The 20,756-nt window shown below is 33.2% G+C and overlaps 1 protein-coding gene across 1 annotated transcript; it reads left to right on the top strand.

Annotated features, from left to right (window-relative positions):
• Positions 1 to 6,027: 6,027 nt before the first annotated feature.
• LOC127707982 (40S ribosomal protein S14) lies at positions 6,028 to 18,065 on the top strand. Its single transcript, XM_052212761.1, has 4 exons — positions 6,028 to 6,198; positions 8,722 to 8,883; positions 15,232 to 15,308; positions 17,809 to 18,065. Exons 1-4 carry the CDS (start codon positions 6,053 to 6,055, stop codon positions 17,874 to 17,876), a joined length of 453 nt encoding a protein of 150 aa, XP_052068721.1. The 5' UTR covers positions 6,028 to 6,052; the 3' UTR covers positions 17,877 to 18,065.
• The last annotated feature ends 2,691 nt before the right edge of the window (positions 18,066 to 20,756 follow it).

Here is a 20,756-nt window from a genome sequence, read left to right as displayed (position 1 = left end):
GAGAACTCGACAGTTTTCGTCTACCACCGTAATCTCGCGAGATCATTACCAGGTGCCCGTCAGCATCCCATTTTTGTGTTGCCCAATATAGTTATTGCTTGAGGATTTCTACAGAGATATTTTTTATAGATTTCTATCTTAAAATTCAGTTGTTAATCTGTTAAAAACAACTGATTTTTATAACTGAATACACATACAATACTAAATCGACTATTTATTTTTAGATATATATAGAAAAAGAAGAAGAAGATGTTTTAAATGGGCCCACAAAGAGCATATATATTACAATATGACATTATTTAGACAACAACATAAAACAATAATGAAGTATTCATACGAAGAAAACAAAAGGAAGTTTGAACATGAATGAACTACACATACATATATATATATTTGCCTTCGGGTTTATATAATCCGTTCATCCTATTTCGACTCTTCAAAATTCAAGAGTCAATCCTGAATTGAGGTAAATTATATGGCCTTCCAAATACCGTTTCGATTCCTAACATCACTGAAGAGACATTAATTGTTGAAATCCGGATATGGTGTACAAATTTTTGCACCTCATGTTTGCGGTATACCATCTTTTCCGCAAGTTTATTGTTTTCTGTTTGGTATTAAATTAATAATTAAGATCTATTTTGTTACATCTGGTGATCCGTTTGTTTGGCAATCGCCATGGCAGTCATCAGGGTTTAAGATCATCCGTTGTTTGACCTGCTAGTCAAATGCGTTTTGTTAAAATATACTTTTTCACTTTTTTGGTCTTTTGGAATATGTTGTTCGTGCTGTATTTAGATCCCTCTACCAAGAAATTTGTTTTGCATGCACACGTATAAAAATTGCTTTTTTTATCCAACGCAATCATAGGATTGAACGTTGTTTTCAATTTAGACTTGTAAATATATATACCCTTTATAGCTTGCTGTTCGGCGTGAGCCAAGGCTCCGTATTGAAGACCGTACTTTGACCTATAATGGTTTACTTTTATAAATTTTGACTTGGATGGAGAGTTGTCTCATTGGCACTCATACCACATCTTCTTATATCTATATAGATATAATTCGTCCCAAATTTAACCCAACAATGTTAGATCTTCAAATTTTTGTTCTTCCGTCATCGGGATTCGAACCCTTGCTTCTGTTACCTCGTGGCAACACCGCCTGCACCGTGTCCAGCGCCCTGGACCACTCGACCACCTAGGCTACATAAACATATAGCTTTCGGTGGTCGATGTGATGCCTTTCCCCGTCGGCGTTATCTAGGGTTGTAACACAGTACATGATGTATAGTGGCAAGTAGATGGTGTACCTTTCAGATCAGCTATTTAGTCTGTCGTAAAGAATGATGATGTTATTTACCATGCGACGTTTACAAGTGTAAACCTCCTTCTCAGACACACCCCAACATGAAAAGTGCTTTAAATAAATTGGCAATTTATTGGATATGTAATTTAACTGCAAACGCCACCAAGGGACGATGCTGCATGACAAAGTGGGAGATAGACGCACATGGTATACATGTATGTAAATAAACAATTTGGATAAAATATTATGAGCAGATGCACCGTGAACCTGGCATGTCATCCTCGTGCCTGATGCAGAGGGGCTAATACATGTAACTTTATATATATATATAACTTTAAAAAGAAGAAGATGCGGTATGATTGCCAATGAGACAACTCTCCACCAGAGACCAAATGGCACATAAGTTTACAACTACAGGTCACCGTACGACCTTCAATAATGAACAAACCCATACCGCATAGTCAGCTATAAAAGGCCCCGAAATGACAAGTGTAAATTAAACAAGTTCAAACGAGAAAACTATCGGCCTTATTTATGTACAAAACAATGAAAGAAAAACAAATATGATATACTGCAACAAACGACAACCACTGAATTGCAGACCTAATCTAAGACTATTGATCTATGAGGGCCTGGATGGTACTCTTAAATCCATGTACTGTACTACATGAAACTATTTGTTGTGGATTCCAATCTATATATAACTGTACGCGGATAAAATGAATATTTATAACTGTCTTTAGATGTTTGTATTTGCCTAAATGAGTGTGGATTGCTATGACTGGTTCTAATGTCTAGTGGAATCAAAAGGTTTGATTTTGCGACTGCAACAATTTCGTGTATAATTTTGTAGAAGAAATTCAAAACAAGTCTGTATCTTAAACGCCTAATTTCAAGTGGTACCAATTTAAGTCTGTCATCATATCAGTAACTGAGCTGGTGTTGTGGAAGCGGTTGCATGTGAAGCGGGCTGCTGTTCTCTGAACTGTTTCAATTTGTGAAATTTATTGTTTTTGATGTGGATCCCAAATGGTTGAGCAGTACTCTAATTTTGGTCGGACAAGAGCTTTAAATGCATGAGCTTTAACTTTAAGTGAGGCTATTTTAAGGTTTCTGCGAATAAATCCAAGAGACTGGTTTGCTTTTGATGTCATGTTATCGATATGTTTATCCCATTTTAAGTTTGATTGAAGAGTTAGGCCTAAATATTTTGTAGAGTCAACTTTTTCGAGAGAATAATTATGTAATTTGTAAGTGAAGTCTAAAGGTTTTCGTTTTTGTGTTACACTGAGAATGTTGCATTTATCAGGGTGAAAATGCATTAGCCAGTCCCGCTCCCATCTGCCGGCCGCTTCAAAATCAGACTGTAATGTATATGTGTCATCTGGTTTCTTAATTTCTCTATAAATAATGCTGTCATCTGCGAGCAATCTTAATGTACTTTGTTCGATATATTCTGCCAAATCATTAATTAATATTAAAAATAAAATTGGTCCAAGCACTATATATAAGCATGCAGGTCACTTTTCGTAATACAACTCTAGATGTTTCAGGAACTTTATTTGATGTTTCACCTTCAAGGACTACTGTTTGTGTTCTGTTTGTTTATAAAAAGTCTTGAATCAAATGTAATGCATTGCAATTCATACCATAGAAGCCAATGTTATATATGAGGTGATGGTGTGAAATTTTGTCAAATGCTTTTGCGAAATCCATTATTATGATGTCTGTTTGAATGTTTTTATTATTTGAATTTGCAAGATCTTGAATAAATGATATTAACTGAGTTTCACAGGAACGGGATGATCGAAAACCATGTTGTAAGTCATACAGAATTTCATTTTGTGTCTAGATGTTTCATGATATTACTAGCTACAACATGTTCTCATAGTTTTAATACTTTATAATACTCTATCCCCCTCTCCTTTTCCCCTCTTTTGATGCGAATATGTTAAGCACTAGAAATTCTAAACTAAGTTTTGCGATTCCTACTTTTTAACCGGAAAGACAGAAATCGTAATATACTGTATATTTGGTTTTTTTTTTAAATTTCACAAGTTTGGGATGTAGAAGGCGTTACTTTTCCAACACCGCCATCCCTACTCGAAAGTATTTTTATTGGTTTGCATTAATTTTAATGAAGTATTACGAAAAGTGACCTACATGCTTATATATACAAGTTAATGACAGACTGGCTACGCTCTGGTTTTACTCTGTTGCATTATCAGGGAACATCATCGTCCGCTGGTATTAAGTTGTTTCATTGGCAATCATACCACTCCCTCGTCTATTGATAAAGCTTATGAACTTCGAACTATGAAAATCTCCTTATTTTCATAATTGTCATTGTCAGCCAATTTGAATCAGCAGTAATGTGGAAAAGTTATTTTTTTAGAATGGAGGTCAATCATGGATGATTATCAAATATATTATGAGAATGCCGGCCATAATACTATGTGGGCATTCTTCATTCTAGCAATGACTTTTAATCTAACATAATCTTTGTTAAGTTGTCAATATATATATACAAATAAGGATATGTGGTATGTATATATATACAGATATAGGATATTAACTTCAATTTGGTGATAACTATTTATTCAGACTATACATCAGGAGCCTGTAATTCATTGGTTGTCGTTTGTTGCCGTGTATCATATTTGTTTTTCGTTCTTTTGTTTTGTACATAAATCAGGTTGTTAGTTTCTTGTTTGAATTGTTTTACATTTGTCATTTCGGGGCCTTTTATAGCTGACTATGCGGTATGGGTTTTGATCATTTTTGAAGGCCGTACGTTGACCTATAGTTGTTAACTTCTATGTCATTTTGTCTCTAGTTGAGAGTTGTCTCACTGGCAAACATACCACATCTTTTTATTTTTATACAAGTTGCATGACTAGATATTTACCGTGGCGTAGTATATGTTACATGATTATACACTATTTCACTTTTGACTGGTTAGATATCTGTTGAAAATATCTGACATATATATATATATATATATGTAAAACCTTTGCATCTTTTGTTTGCGGTATATCATCTTCTCCGCAAGTTTATTGTTTTCTGTTTAGTATTAAATTTATAATTAAGATCCATTTATTACATCGGTGATCCGTTTATTTGGCAATCGCCATTGGCAGTCAGCAGGGTTTAAGAACATTTGTTGTTCGACCTGTCAGTCAAATTCGTTTTGTTTAAATATACTTTTTCACTTTTTTGGTCTTTTGAAAAAATGTTGTTTGTGCTGTATTTAGACCCATCTAACAAGAAATTTGTTTTGCATGCACACGTATAAAAATTGCGGTTTTTATCCAACGCAATCATAGGTTTGAACGTTGTTTTCAATTTAGACTTGTTTATATATATATATATATAGTATATCGTGGGACATAAAATAAAATATGCGATCCACTGAATTGTCAGTTAGTGCCTGCAGAAACCAAGGATTTGTATAGTAAGACCGGTCTTACTATACAAATCCTTGCAGAAACATAAATACACATGTGTATTTATGTCTCTGGAGTCGGTTTCACAAAAAAACTTACGTATCGTAAGTATACTGAATTGTTCTTGACTTACGATCAATCTTAGTCGTAAGTATTTTTGTGAAACCGACTCCTGGTGCCTATAGTATATCCATATATGTCTCTGGTCTAAAATAGTATTTATATTTTTACAAACGTTTGTTTAAATCGAATGAAAAGTTGAGACTAAGAATGGGGTAATCGCCCAATTCTTCTTATTTAGCCGTCTGTGGATCATAATTTTACAGAAAAACCGAAGAAAAAAAAACAACAAAGCACTTAGGGTAGCATAAAAATTGACGTAGATTATGATCCGTAATTCACCGGAAGTAACAACACTATTTCCGGCGGAAGGTCTTTTCTAATATTTTGACTGAGGTCTGCATGTATATTCTCGTTAAATCATTAAATATCTCTTCCATCTGTCTGTTTTTCCCCTCTGTCGATAATGTTTATGTTTAACACAGTTTGTATTTAAAACTTTGAAAACCTTTTTCTGCGCTAGGCCACGAACAAAAGAAGATATTTAAATAATTTTCTTCATTTTATAAGTTTTTCGAAAATGCAACAACTGCATATCAGATTGACCGATAGTAAGCATATGAAAGCATTAGAGAGGTATAAAAGGGAAAACAGCCTTCACAGAATGTCTGTCTAAACATGGAATTTCTGTAGATTGTATGTTCTTTAAAAATCAACTGATTTTCATGACATTCAAAAAATTGTTTAGAAGCTGGTTAATTTGTTGTCAACATTTCAGTTGACCTTTTGCCATATCCAGCATGCCAAGAACACTAACCATATACATCACTGACACATTGGTAGTATGTCACAGTCAGATTGCAAACTTTTGGTAGAACTGGGTAAAAAATTATACTATCTGGCATGGTTTTGACAAATTATAATTGTCCGAGATGGCATGGTCAAATCTAGATGTCTTTCTCTGTTAAAAACTAGATCTTTGGGTTGTTTTCTTGTTGAGTAATACCCTTCTTGGTGCCTCATTTGGACAGTACTCTTTTCCGTATCAAAGAAAAGATATTGTTGACTGAATATCTTCAGCCATTTATTATAACTCTATATTTGATAGAATTGTAATCCGTGAAAACAACTGTGTAAATAATAAAATACGATGGAAGCCAACACAATGGCAAATTAGAGAGGCTTTAATTAATACATTGTAGTCAACAATAATATCAATATTTTGTTTCTTTTATCAGGATGGCACCCAGAAAGGGGAAGACTCAGCAGACGGAGCAAGTGGTGTTGGGACCACAAGTAAAAGAAGGCGAGAATGTGTTTGGAGTTGCACACATCTTTGCCAGTTTCAATGACACATTTGTACATGTGACTGACCTGTCTGGAAAGTAAGTATAACTTTAACGGTATCCTCAGTTTGTCTTGCAGTGTTGAAACCAAGTGCTTCATTCTCTCCATACATTTCAATAGCAGCGCAGTTCAATTTGTACCTGGAAGAAACTTTTGACACTTCAGCCTCATTTTTATTTACAGAGAATTATATTTGATTAGCAAAAACATATTTTATCAATGAAAATGGCAGCGCAATTGATTACTTAAGTGTCCATTGTGTTTTGTATTGTAAAAATTAAGTGGATTTACAGTTAAACTTCTAAAAAAAGGGGGGGGATTGGTTTGACATGGTTAAGTAAAAAGTGAGGTAGTGACGAAGTCCCCATTGATTCTATGATCAAGCCTACATTTTACCAAAAAGATTTCAATACTTAGTAAAAAGTAAAATCATAAAAATACTGAACTCCGAGGAAAATTCAAAAAGGAAAGTTCCTAATCAAATAGCAAAATCAAAAGCTCAAACACATCAAACGAATGGATAACAACTGTCATATTCCTGACTTGGTACAGGCATTTTCTTGTGTAGAAAATGGTGGATTGAACCTGGTTTTATAGCTAGCTAAACCTCTCACTTGTATGACAATCGCATCAAATTCCATTATATTGACGACGATGCGTGAACAAAACAAACAGACACAATAGGTAAAAATGTCAAAAATAGGGGTACAGCAGTCAACATTGTGTTATCATCTTAATCACTATAAAAACAAACAAATGTAACAAAGAAGCACAAAAAGACATACATCAAATTTAACAGCCTCATTTTGCTTTTTTATTATACGATTTTATTTATCTTTGTAAAATCCACCCATAAAGGATGGAAGGTTTTAAGTACTGGCTTAGAATAAATGACTCCATATTAATTGAAGTGATGTGAATGCAAGAGAAATTCTATATAGCTCATTTTCAATGATGCAGGAAAGTTCATATTGCTTTTGACTGACAAAGTATGCAGTCAATTCTGATAATTATCAATTGCATGAATCTGGGGTTTCATTATCTTTTATGTTTACAGGTATTTTTCCATTTCTAGGTGGTACTTTTCAATATATTCCATGAATGCCTTATATAAAAATTCCTAAATTCAGGTGATACTGTACTTATCAGAAGCTCAATGGGGGTAAAAGTACAGGTTACCACTTCCTTATTGATGGCCTGAAAAATTTAAATTATTAGGCAAAAAAAAATAATGCATGTCTGTTTAAAGTTAAATCTTTTTTAAAAAATAAGGTAGGTACGTCAGAATTTCCATTTTATTTTTTGCAACATGATTTTTGAGATGTGCGATCAGTATTGCTGTGATCAGAGTTATCCATTGGCCGAGTTTACCTGTATTTTTAATGATTGGATTTTTTCCCTTGGTTATTGTTTGGAAAAAAAATAGCGGCAAAGTGTTTATTTCATCACATGAGTAGTAAGTTTCCTTAAAACAGCTGTCATATTCATGATTGTGAACATTGGCATGCATCGGGCAAATGATTAGATTTATTGGCAACTCTAACTTCCCTTTTGACACAAGTTCAGTTAATTTTTCTCTCTTACAACAGAAATAAAATGACTTAGAGTTGGCACTCAAATAAGGGTCGGTTGGGTAACTAAAAAAAGACATATGTGTTTTTTTTTTACCTTACTGATTTACAAGTTAAGGTTCATCAAAAGGAATTGAAAAATATGGCTGTGTTTACACCACAAAATCTACTATGAGTACAGACAAACTGATGCATCTAGGAAACTTTTAAGGCATGGCTGGACCTAGATATATAAAAGTTATATGTAGTTTGTTTCAGAAAATTAAAAACTTACCTGGAATTTGATGTGCACTTTTTTCTAGTCTGCAGAAGACAGCAAAATAAAAGAACACATGAGTTTCATTTGATACGGCCCACTGAGGTACACAGTTTAAATCACCCATTTGGTTGCAGATATCTATTGTCCATTTAAATCAATACTACTCACAACATTTATTATATGAGGGGAGCTTCTCAAACCTTTTCCCCAACTTAGTTTATATTGGCACCTTCTGCAGGAATGGAAAAAAAAATGAATAGCAAAATCCAGTTAAGTTTTTAATATTCTGAAACTTAAAATGCATTTAAATTTTATATATCATAATTAACTAAAATTTTCGTAAAATTTGGCTTCAGGCCTATGGATTCAAAACTTTATGGTAAAGACTGGCCAATTGGATTAAAAAAAAATGTTGTTAATCATTGGTCTGTATATTTCAAATGTTGAAAGAAATATGAAGGGGACGGCAGTTTGAGTTGTTGATATAAAAACCTTTTGCCAAAAATGCATGAGTTAGAAAGTCCAACATAATCTTGTTTTAACTGGTAAAGTGACTAAAAAATAATAATAACTTGTCCATGAAACTTATCCTTTGTTTCACATTAGTATATTGAGAATTTTTATATGGTGAAGGAGCTTCTTCTCGCATAACAAGGACCATTTGTGAAACGATTATGAATGATCAATTAATTAATGTTGTAGATTTTTTTATCTTTTTCTCTGTGTTATAGGGAAACCATTGCCAGAGTCACTGGTGGAATGAAAGTGAAGGCTGACAGAGATGAAGCATCCCCATATGCTGCTATGTTGGCTGCACAGGATGTAGCTGAAAAATGTAAAACTTTGGGAATTAATGCCCTACACATCAAACTGAGAGCTACTGGAGGAAATAGGTAATTCTAATGGATTGATCCTATAGCCATTTTCTATGATATTTACAATAGGCGTTTAAAATACAGACTCGTCAGGATTGAGAAAATTTAAATATGAAGAGGTGGGGGGCATGCCCTTAAATTACTATTTTTACCCATTATTTGCATTTTTGCTTCACAGATCAACTTTATTCATCAAAATTTGTCTCGGGCAATCCTTATTAGAGTTATTGCCCCTTTGATGATATTTATGAACTGTTAAATTTATATGCCCCCGCCGTAGCGTACATCCCGAAATTGGTTTCCGTTCTCTAGCTTTAGTTCGCCTCAACCAAATGTCATAAAATTTATACACAATGCTTATTACAACAAAACACAGATCGAGTTTGAATTTTGGTGGCGTCACTTATACTGTTTTAGAGTTATGCCCCTTTACAAATGGAAAAATTGCTGAATTTTAAATTTCCGTTCTCTAAGTAAAGTTTGCCTCAATAAAATGTTATGAAACTTTTACACAATGCTTATAACCACTAAACACAGATCAAGTTTGAATTTTGGTGGCATCACTTTTACCATTCCAGAGTTATGCCCCTTTTCCAATGGAAAAATTGCTGAATTTTTCGTTTCCATTCTCTAACTTAAGTTTGCCTCAACAAAATGTTATGAAACTTATACACAATGCTTATTACCACAAAACACAGATCAAGTTCGAATTTTGGTGGCATCACTTTTACTATTCTAGAGTTATGCCTCTCACAAATGGAAAAATTGCTGAATTTTTTGTTTCCGTTCTCTAACTTAAGTTAGCGTCATCCAAATGTTATGAAACTTATACACAATGCTTATTACCACAAAACTCAGATCCAGTTTGAATTTGGGAAGGGTCACTTATACCGTTCTTGAGTTATGTCCCTTTATAAAGTTGTATGCAAGCAGGGGCATCATTTGTGCCCCATGGACACATTCCCAATTTATTATACGACCGCAAAAAAATTTTTGTGGTCGTATATTGGTATGACGTCGTCGTCGTCGTCATCCGGCGTCGGCGTCGTCCGAAGACACATTGGTTTTCGCACTCTAACTTTAGTTTAAGTGAATGGATCTTTATGAAATTTTACCACAAGGTTCAATACCACAAAAGGAAGGTTGGGATTGATTTTGGGGGTTATGGTAATAACAGTAAAGGAAAAAGGGGCCAAAAATAAGCATTTTTGTAACTTCCAGACATAACTTGTGTGTTAGTGTATGGATCTCTCTGACATTGTACCACAAGGTTCCATATCACTTAAGGAATGCTGGGATTGATTTTGGGGGTAATTGCCTCCAAATTTTAGGAATTAGGGGCCAAAAAAGGGGCAAAAAACAAGCATTTTTCTAGTTTCATGACAATAACTTGTGTGTAAGTGTATGGATCTTTCTGAAATTGTACTACAAGGTTCCATATCACAAAGGGAAAGCTGGGTTTGAGTTTGGGGGTAATTGCCCTAAACGTTTAGGAATTTGGGGCCAAAAAGGGGCCAAAAAACACATTTTTTTCTAGTTTCCAGACAATAACTTGTGTTCAAGTGTATGGATCTCTCTGAAATTGTACTGCAAGGTACCATACCACAAAGGGAAGGCTGGGATTGAGTTTGGGGGTGATGAATCATAATGGGGGTTCAAAAAATTTTGGGGGGGGATTTATTTTTTTTTCCATTTTTATACGCCCGTTTACGGGTCGTATTATGGTATACCGTTGTCCGTCTGTCCGTCCGTCTGTCCGTCGTCAACATGTCGGACATTAACTCAAAAATGCTTTAACTAATTTGCATAAAACTTTGGTGAATTGTTTATATCTATTGACGTGAGCTCCCTTTCGTTTTTTATAAAATTTAGATTTTACGTTTCCGAGTTATGGGGTTTTATTCATTAAAAAAAGGGGGATTTTCAAGTTTTCGGACAATAAGTCAAGAATGCTTTCACCAACTTGCAAGAAATTGTGGTGAATTGTTTATATCTATTGACATGAGTTCCCTTTCGATTTTTTTAAATTTTAGATTTTACGTTTCCGAGTTACAGGGTTTTATTCATAAAAAAAGGAGGGATTATCCAGTTTTCGGACAAAAACTCAAAAATGCTTTCAGCAGTTCTTATGAAACTTTGGTGAATTGTTTGTATGTATTGCTGTAAGCTCCCTTTAGAATTTTATAAATTTTACATTTTACATTTCTGAGTTATGGGGTTTTATTCATTAAAAAAAGGGGTAATTTTCCATTTTTCGGACAATAACTCAAAAATGCTGTCACAAATTCTCATGAAACTTTGGTGAATTGTTTATATCTATTGATGTAAGCTCCCTTTTTATTTTCATAAATTTCTTATATGATATTGAGAATTAATTGAACTTTATTTGTTTATAGTCTGACAACAGATTTACTAAGTATTGCACAACAGCAAGAAATCTTTAATTGAATATAAATTCAATTCATATAACCAATTTCAAGATCTTTGACTACATTTATTCAGAAACCTATAATATGTCAAATATTTAATTACAATCCAAATTCAGACCTGAATCAAGCTGGAATATTGTGTCCATTTTTGCCCCAACTGTTCAGGGTTTGACCTCTGCGGGCGTATCTAGCTGCGCTCAGCGAAGCAGTTTATTTCCTTTTTTTCCTTTTTTGTTTCTTTTAAAATTTTCCATTTTAAGTTGGTTATTTCTGATTTATATTTAAAATCAAATAATAATGATATGGTAGGAGATACACACCAAACAGGATGTGTAAATTATTATATAATAAGTATTGTGCAATAGCAAGAAATTTTCAATTGCACAGTATTGCACAATAGCAAGAAATCTTCAATTGCACAGTATTGCGCAATAGCAAGAAATCTTCAATTGCACAGTATTGCGCAATAGCAAGAAATATCCAATAGCACAATATTGCGCAATAGCAAGAAATTGTCAATTGTACAGTATTGCGCAATAGCAAGAAATATTTAATAGCACAGGATTGTGCAAAAGAAGATACTTCCTATAAATTGCTTATTTCTTGACCAATTTCAATGGGGTTTTATTCTTGATTTCATGGGGTTCTTTAATATGCTGAATCTAACCATGTATTTAGTTTTTGGATTTTGGGCCCCGTTTTTAAATTGGTCCACATTGAGGTCCAAAGGGTCCAAAATTAAAGTTTGTTTGATTTCATCAAAAATTGAATTATTGGGGTTCTTTGATATGCCGAATCTAACTGTGTATTTAGATTCTTAAATTTTGGTTCCGTTTTCAAATTGGTCTACATTAAGGTCCAAAGGGTCCAAAATTAAACTTAGTTTGATTTTAACAAAAATTGAATTCTTAGGGTTCTTTGATATGCTGAATCTAAACATGTATTTAGATTTTTGATTATGGGCCCAGTTTTCAAGTTGGTCCAAATCGGGGTCCAAAATTAAACTTTGTTTGATTTCAACAAAAATTGAATATATGGGGTTCTTTGATATGCTGAATCTAACCATGTATTTAGATTTTTGATTTTTGGGCCCTGTTATCAACTTTGACCACATTGAGGTCAAAAGGGTCCAAAATTAAACTTTGTTTGATTTCATCAAAAATTGAATTATTGGGGTTCTTTGATATGCCGAATCTAACCGTGTATTTAGATTCTTAATTTTTGGTTCAGTTTTCAAATTGGTCTACAGTAAGGTCCAAAGGGTCCAAAATTAAACTTAGTTTGATTTTAACAAAAATTGAATTCTTAGGGTTCTTTGATATGCTGAATCTAAACATGTATTTAGATTTTTGATTATGGGCCCAGTTTTCAAGTTGGTCCAATTCGGGGTCCAAAATTAAACTTTGTTTGATTTCAACAAAAATTGAATATATGGGGTTCTTTGATATGCTGAATCTAACCATGTATTTAGATTTTTGATTTTTGGGCCCTGTTATCAACTTTGACCACATTGAGGTCCAAAGGGTCCAAAATTAAAGTTTGTTTGATTTCATCAAAAATTGAATTATTGGGGTTCTTTGATATGCCGAATCTAACTGTGTATTTAGATTCTTAAATTTTGGTTCCGTTTTCAAATTGGTCTACATTAAGGTCCAAAGGGTCCAAAATTAAACTTAGTTTGATTTTAACAAAAATTGAATTCTTAGAGTTCTTTGATATGCTGAATCTAAACATGTATTTAGATTTTTGATTATGGGCCCAGTTTTCAAGTTGGTCCAAATCGGGGTCCAAAATTAAACTTTGTTTGATTTCAACAAAAATTGAATATATGGGGTTCTTTGATATGCTGAATCTAACCATGTATTTAGATTTTTGATTTTTGGGCCCCGTTATCAACTTTGTCCACATTGAGGTCAAAAGGGTCCAAAATTAAACTTTGTTTGATTTCATCAAAAATTGAATTATTGGGGTTCTTTGATATGCCGAATCTAACCGTGTATTTAGATTCTTAATTTTTGGTTCCGTTTTCAAATTGGTCTACATTAAGGTCCAAAGGGTCCAAAATTAAACTTAGTTTGATTTTAACAAAAATTGAATTCTTAGGGTTCTTTGATATGCTGAATCTAAACATGTATTTAGATTTTTGATTATGGGCCCAGTTTTCAAGTTGGTCCAAATAGGGGTCCAAAATTAAACTTTGTTTGATTTCAACAAAAATTGAATATATGGGGTTCTTTGATATGCTGAATCTAACCATGTATTTAGATTTTTGATTTTTGGGCCCCGTTATCAACTTTGTCCACATTGAGGTCAAAAGGGTCCAAAATTAAACTTTGTTTGATTTCATCAAAAATTGAATTCTTGGGGTTCTTTGATATGCTGAATCTAACCATGTATTTAGATTTTGGATATTGGACCATAATAGGTGAATGTCCAATTTTAAATTTTTAAGTTCTTAGACCACATTCAATCTGTGTTAGAAACCTATGCTGTGTCAAATATTTAATCACAATCCAAATCCAAAGCTGTATCAAGCTTGAATGTTGTGTCCATACTTCCCCCAACTGTTCAGGGTTCGACCTCTGCGGTCGTATCAAGCTGCGCCCTGCGGAGCATTTTATTTTTGATATTATTATCTTAGGATAGATGGGGCTGTTTGCTAGGGGGGGTCGAGGGAGCTTTGGATATTTTGCCAGTTTATTATTTTAAACCAAAATTAAATGTGAAAAAAATGAATAAATAATGTGATGCTAGCACTTAGGAATTGTCCTTGATTACAATTTAAAGTATTCATACCACAACTTATCTGAAAATAGAAATTTGTTTCTTGAAAAAACTCTGATCACAAAAAAATAAAATAAATATTATTATATCATTATGACTAAAAAAATTCTCTTTTCTCCTTGGCTAAAAGCATACAGAGTCTTCTTTGATAAAACATTATATTCAATGTGGGAATAATCACGAGAGGTTAATTTAAGATTTGGAACAGCTAACGTGTACCTAAATAAAGATGTTCCAAGGCAACGTCAATGACGTACGTTTTTGACGTCGTGCAAATATTTTTCTCTTCCTTTTGTTTTTGGTGTATTTTTTTTTTTTATTAAAGTTAGCAACTGCAAAAGTAGATGATATATTTAGGATAAAAACAAGGAGCAGTTTTAAAAGTATCTTGAGCAAATTTAATATTAGGAAATTGGAGAAGAATAAAATATCATATTATAATAAAAAAAATTGTTGACTTTTGATATCAGTTGATGCAATGATTTATCAACCACAGAAATATGACATTCACCCTCGGCCTTTGGCCTTAGTGAATATCATATCTCTGGGGTTGATAAATCATTGTATCACTCATTAAAGTCAATAATTTTATAATAATGCATATTCTTGGGTGGCAAGTGAAGACATGATATTTTCTGAATTGTGACTTTAAAACAATAATGATTTCTAACCTATCTACCATATAATTTTTAGGAAACAATAAACACATATTTTTTGGCTTGACAGTGATGCAGTATGGTAGAGTCTTGACATGAACTAATCAGTTTAATGATATATTTTAGTTCATCACCTACCTAGATAACTTTAATATATATTCTTTGATTTTAAATCACTAGATCTTTAACAGCCAATGGTAACGGGTAATTTTTGTGCAACATTTTTATGATTAGCTCATTATTCATCGAGTTTCATGCAATTTTTTTTAAAGCAACATGTAAGCTGATTCCTGTGTGTCCATACACTTATCCCTGTTTACGACCATCTTATTAAGATGTTAAACAGCCTGCACACACACACTCAATATTATTAATAAAACTCATCATTGTACAACCATAGTTGTGCCTTTATTGTTCCCAACTCTATGAAAGCGTTCTATCTTTAAACTTAGTAGAAATGTTAATTCTGACTGTGAAAAAAATTATTCTGATTACAGGACCAAGACACCTGGACCTGGAGCTCAGTCAGCTCTTAGAGCTTTAGCTCGATCAGGAATGAAAATTGGCAGAATTGGTAAGTAATTAAAATTTGTTGCAAGGCTAACATTCTTTCACTAGACAATTTTCACTGTTTAGTCTACAAAGGTTACTTCAATGGTCTCATAATAGGTGTGTTAGCCTTGAGTGCTGGAGGTCGTGAGTTCAATCCCTGGATCCCTGACTCAGTGTTCTCCCCAGGATTTTTGGATAGCACCAGGGTAACGCGTGTGGACTTCTTGGTGAAATATTTCATGCAATCAGTTGTGTCGCATCGCGTCGCTTTGCTCTAGTTACTGTAGTTTTTATGTCTCTTGTTTTGTTTTAACACTGTGGTACTGTGTTATGTAGACATTGATTCAAAAAATTATTGGTAAAAAAGAAGTAAATAAAAAAAACAGTTTGTATACTTTAATATTTTTTTAAAATAAATAAATTATGATTCATAATAAAATATTCATCTGAATTTAAAGTAATTAAATCTTTTATAAAATCCAAAATCAATAAAAATAAAATATCATTCAAAAGAGAACAAAAATGTTCCAATTTAAAAAACATTCTAGTTTCTAGAAAAAAAGTTGTTGTATGTGAAAGGATTCCTGTCATAAGAAGATATAAAATTAACAAGAACAATTGCAAATATTGTTTTATTATTTGAACCAGTTTCTATCTTAGATTTTAATAAAAAGAAATTTTTCATAAATTTTAGAACATTTTGCCATAGATTTCATGTAAATATTAACCTTTCTTGTCTTTGGTGATAATCAAACATAGATACAGTCTTAATACTGCCCTAAAATCTAAATCTTTATTTGTCATGAACCATTTAAAAAGAATTCCTAAATCTATAAATTTATCTTTGGTCTATAGATCTATAAGTAACCATATTCAATGTCAACAACTAAGTCTCCCTACTTTCCTGCCTAAATGACAGGAAGTAGATATAAAAATATTTAACATGTGCTTATGGATAAAATTTGCAAGATTACTTCTGTTATTCATTAATTATGGATATAGATATCCAGTTTGAAGGTACAGTCATGCATTTTATTTATAAAATATAATAGATTGCAATTAATTGTAAATAAACTTGAATATTCTACGTGAACTAACTGGGTCATGTGATATGTACAGACAGTTTGAAACCCGACTTTCATGCAATAACAATGTCATAATTAAAGATAATATTGGCCATGGTTTAATCAGGGACATATAATACTATAATATAAGAATTGGGAAATGTATAGTTGTCCATTATACGGAATGAGCCACCGTTATGATGTACAAAAAATGTTCCTATCGGGTCAAGACACTGTTTCAGTGTTTGTGTACAAAGTATTTGACGACTTGTCACAGGTCAGTGCTTGGGTGGAGAGTGAAGCCATAAAATAGTTATCTGTGAACATAAAGTTATGAACTCTTAATTAAAACACAAAAGAATCATGTTACAAGTGTTAATTACATCGATTAAATCCAATCAACAAGGTTAACCGCATACGGTAAATCGATCACGTGGTGTAAACAATCTGTTTTGAACTGGTCAAATCTCACCTGGAATTTTATACCGCACGGAAAAGATTTAACAAGTCGTTTAAAACTTTACCGATTTACGATTTTTTAACTGAAAATTTTAGCACCACGGAGAAAAATTATACATCGCGGTAAGAACGATACCACCACAGTAAAAAATTATACATCGCGGGCCCGCGGCCCTTTAAGGGCCTGGGGAGAACACTACCTGACTGGGTCAAACCAAATACTTTAAAATTGGAAATTGCTGTTTTTCAGCTAAATCACTGCATTAAGGAGTATGATCAAAGACTGGTCAGCTCAGAGTTAGAATAATGTGTCCTAGTGAGGTGACATGTCTTCCTGCTGAATGTTATTTTGTGAACTAGCAAGTTAATAATCCGACTCAGTGTGTCGGTCTAGGTCAAAGCAGGGTTCATATTCATATCATATTAACATGTTCTCATCCTGAATAGGTTTTTAATTTGCTGCTGTTTCCTAAACTTTTAACTTGCTGGTCCTACTATAAACTTGGTGGTCCTTCATATTTGGAAATTGGAATAATGAGATTTAATTTAAATACATAATAGCACAAAAATATGTATATTTAACCTTTTTGAATATTAAATGATCTGTACATGTAGGTTCAAATTTAATATATTTTTTGTCAAATCTAGACAAATTATTTCAATATGGAAAATTTCCTGGTATTCAAAAAAATCAGAATCTGATTATGATAAGGTATATCACTTCACTATTTGCAAATTGTCATTAAACAAAACAAATGTGGCTTTGGTATATTTTTGTAACAAATTTTGGTAAAATAAGTTAGCAATTGTAACAAATGATTTGTTTGGGAAAGTTTTTGGATAAATCTTCACAAATCTAGTTGCCAGAGCTCAAAATTGTAGTCTGTCAGGAAATTCTGAACTCACAATATTTTTTGGCCTTGTCTTCTTCAAGTTCAGCAACCTCTATAAAATGCATGATCACTAAACATTAAATCAAAAAATTGCTCTTTTTTTCAGAGGATGTTACACCTATCCCATCAGACAGTACCAGAAGGAAGGGAGGTCGCAGAGGTCGTCGTTTGTAAACTGCAAATAAACTATCAAAAAGACTCAAGTGTTGAAATATCATTATAAAAAGATATCATTCTATATGCTAACGCATATTATTTAATGAGTTCTCAGCAGCTTGTTGAGTAGAAAAAAACATAAATAAATGCCAGATGTCCTTTAGTTACTCATATTTATTAATGTCTCAAATAAAGAAGTAGACATGCTTCAGTTATTAATCTGTTATTTAAGATGTCTTAGGCTCTCTGTTTTAGAATTTTCTTTTCAATGAGCTGATAAGTCCATATTGTATATAATGAGAAGTTTCACAAGCTAGCATTTTATTTTGGTTGACTTAATTTTTAACAGAAAATTTGATAGATTACTTCAGAACTTCCTTTTGAATCTTGTTCATGACTTCTGTTAATTGAACAGACTAAAAAATGACTAAGTGGCAAGATTTTTACCTGTGTCACAGTCTAGTAACCGTTTGACTGTCCGTCCAGAATACTGGGTAGGAAACTCTCTCCAAAACCTTTTTTTATGCCCCTGCCGTAGCAGAGGGGGCTTTTAAGTTTTACCCTTGTTTGTCTGTACGTACGTACGTCCCAAAATTGGTTTCCGTTCTCTAACTTTAGTTTGCCTCAACCAAATGTTATGAAACTTATACACAATGCTTGTGACCACAAAACACAGATCAAGTTTGAATTTTGGTGGCGTCACTTTTACCATTCTAGAGTTATGTCCCTTTACAAATGGAAAAATTGCTGAATTTTTCGTTTCCGTTCTCTAACTTAAGTTTGCCTCGACCAAATGTTATGAAACTTATGGTAGCAATACACAGTTAGAAGTTTAGTTTCACATTTTGGCCATGGTGAATTTTTTAAATATGAAAGTTTTTGTACAATAAAATTGATATTTAGATAGTTGAAGAATAATATAGCCTTCCAAGTGGGTTTATATGAACATCTAGATTGTTTTTAGCATGTTTTATAGGCCATTTTTCTGTTTGACAGTCCGTATTTTCACATCCGTACCGTCCATAGGTCCAGAAATTATTGTAGTGTTTTTCAACAAAGATTTGACCCTCGATCTTTTCAATTCAATTTTATGGAAAAACGAGCAGAAATGCATATGATTTTTTTGGACCTCTTGATAGATAAATGTCTATGGTTTCCGGAAAGGTATCACTCTAATGGATTGAAATTCTCCTTTGGACCAAATTTTGGAGACTTTTGGGACATTTTTACCCCCCTTTTTGCAATATTTTGTATCAAATAAATGCAGATTGTTGCCATGGTTACACCAAAAAGAGATTATATTTCACCATTATAACTATTGGAAATCAAATCTATGGAAGATGCTCTTTCCATAAATATATACATGCATAACACAAATATTAAGCCTTATTTGTTAGAAAGGAAGGGAAAGAGGGTGGTTAAAAATTATGAGTGTCAATTTTAAGTTTTTTTCCTAACTGTATTGCTACCTATACAGAATGCTTATTACCACAAAACACAGATCAAGTTTGAATTTTGGTGGCATCACTTTTACCGTTAAAGAGTTGTGCCCCTTTACAAATGGAAAATTTGCTGAATTTTTCGATTCTGTTCTCAAACTTAAGTTTGCCTCAAATAAATGTTATGATACTGATAAACAATGCTTACTACCACAAAACTCAGATCAAGTACAAATTTGGGTAGCGTCACTTTTACAGTTCTTGAGTTATGTCCCTTTATAATGTTATATGCAAGCGGGGGCATCATCTGTGTCCCATGGACACATTCCCCATTTATTTCATATACATCTGCCATGCATCCACTTCATGTTTGCTGTTAGATTGAAATTTTACAACACACATTGTACAAGAAAAACTTTCTTCAAACTTTTCTTGGCTTCTATGGAAGGGAATGATTTTATATTTGTCTGCAGCTTCATAATATTGAGATGTAGGGGGTAAGCAATTCTTACATCTGGCGTGTAGCCACTACCTGTTTGCTGTTAGTTTGAAACGTTGCAACTCGTACAAGGAAAACCTTTAGCAAAACGGTTACCGTATAGTCGGCTTGAAAAGGCTAGACATGATATAACTAAATGTGAAACAATTCCAATGAAAAATCCAGTGACCTTATTTATGAAAAAATAAACTAAAACAGATATAACACAGCATTAAACAACAACCACTGAATTACAGTCCTATTTCATTGTCATTACCATGCAAACTGTTCAAATGTTTAGAAAATGGAGGTTGGGATCTTATTGAGTGAGATTACAATCCTGATTTAAAATTAAGACATTTGATATGTCCAGCTTTTATGCCATGCCTACAAAAGTAATGGGCATTATGCTTTCAGGTCTCTGCACTTGTCAGTCTATTCTGTATCAGGAAAACGTGGTCCCAACAACTTGAAAAGTAAAAAGGAAATTGTTTCCATATGAAGCCATTCCTCACTCACAGTTACACATTTCCATGTCCAATAAATCACAATTCAAGATCACATCTTATATGATTGCCAATGTGACCACTATCCACCAGAGATCAAATGACTTGAATGAAATCAACTAGATGTCTTTTTTCTGTTTTTTGTGACATACATACTGTTTTTCTCATGTTCATGTCGCAAATTTTTGCTTAAGTCCATACTGTTTTTTTAAATGATTTATTTTTTGTTTCTACATTGAAGGTTGAGCTATTATGAAATATCTTTCTGGCCTCAGTGGTCTAAGTAGTCGAAATTCTGCATCACTAGCCTGTCAACACAGCTTGCGAGTTCCATTCCCCCACGTGGCATGTGTGCTCGACCCCAATCTTAATCGACTAGGATTGTCAGTTTTCCTACCGAAGGTCAGTGATTCTCTCGGGCCACTCCAGCTTCCGTCGCCAATAAAAATTGACCGCCACAAAATAGCATTGAAAT

Source organism: Mytilus californianus, unplaced genomic scaffold (genome assembly GCF_021869535.1).
Source record: "Mytilus californianus isolate M0D057914Y unplaced genomic scaffold, xbMytCali1.0.p SCAF_7, whole genome shotgun sequence".
In the NCBI taxonomy this organism is placed as follows: domain Eukaryota; kingdom Metazoa; phylum Mollusca; class Bivalvia; order Mytilida; family Mytilidae; genus Mytilus; species Mytilus californianus.
Note: the sequence above shows the minus strand (reverse complement) of the source record. Positions and strands in the feature narration are given on the sequence as shown.

Bases quoted from the DNA above. Each gene is read 5' to 3' on its own strand.
- LOC127707982 (XM_052212761.1), top strand. From the start codon at position 6,053: ATGGCACCCAGAAAGGGGAAGACTCAGCAGACGGAGCAAGTGGTGTTG. The intron at 8,884-15,231 runs GTAATTCTAATG...TTCTGATTACAG, and splicing joins AGAGCTACTGGAGGAAATAG to GACCAAGACACCTGGACCTG. The intron at 15,309-17,808 runs GTAAGTAATTAA...TCTTTTTTTCAG, and splicing joins AATGAAAATTGGCAGAATTG to AGGATGTTACACCTATCCCA.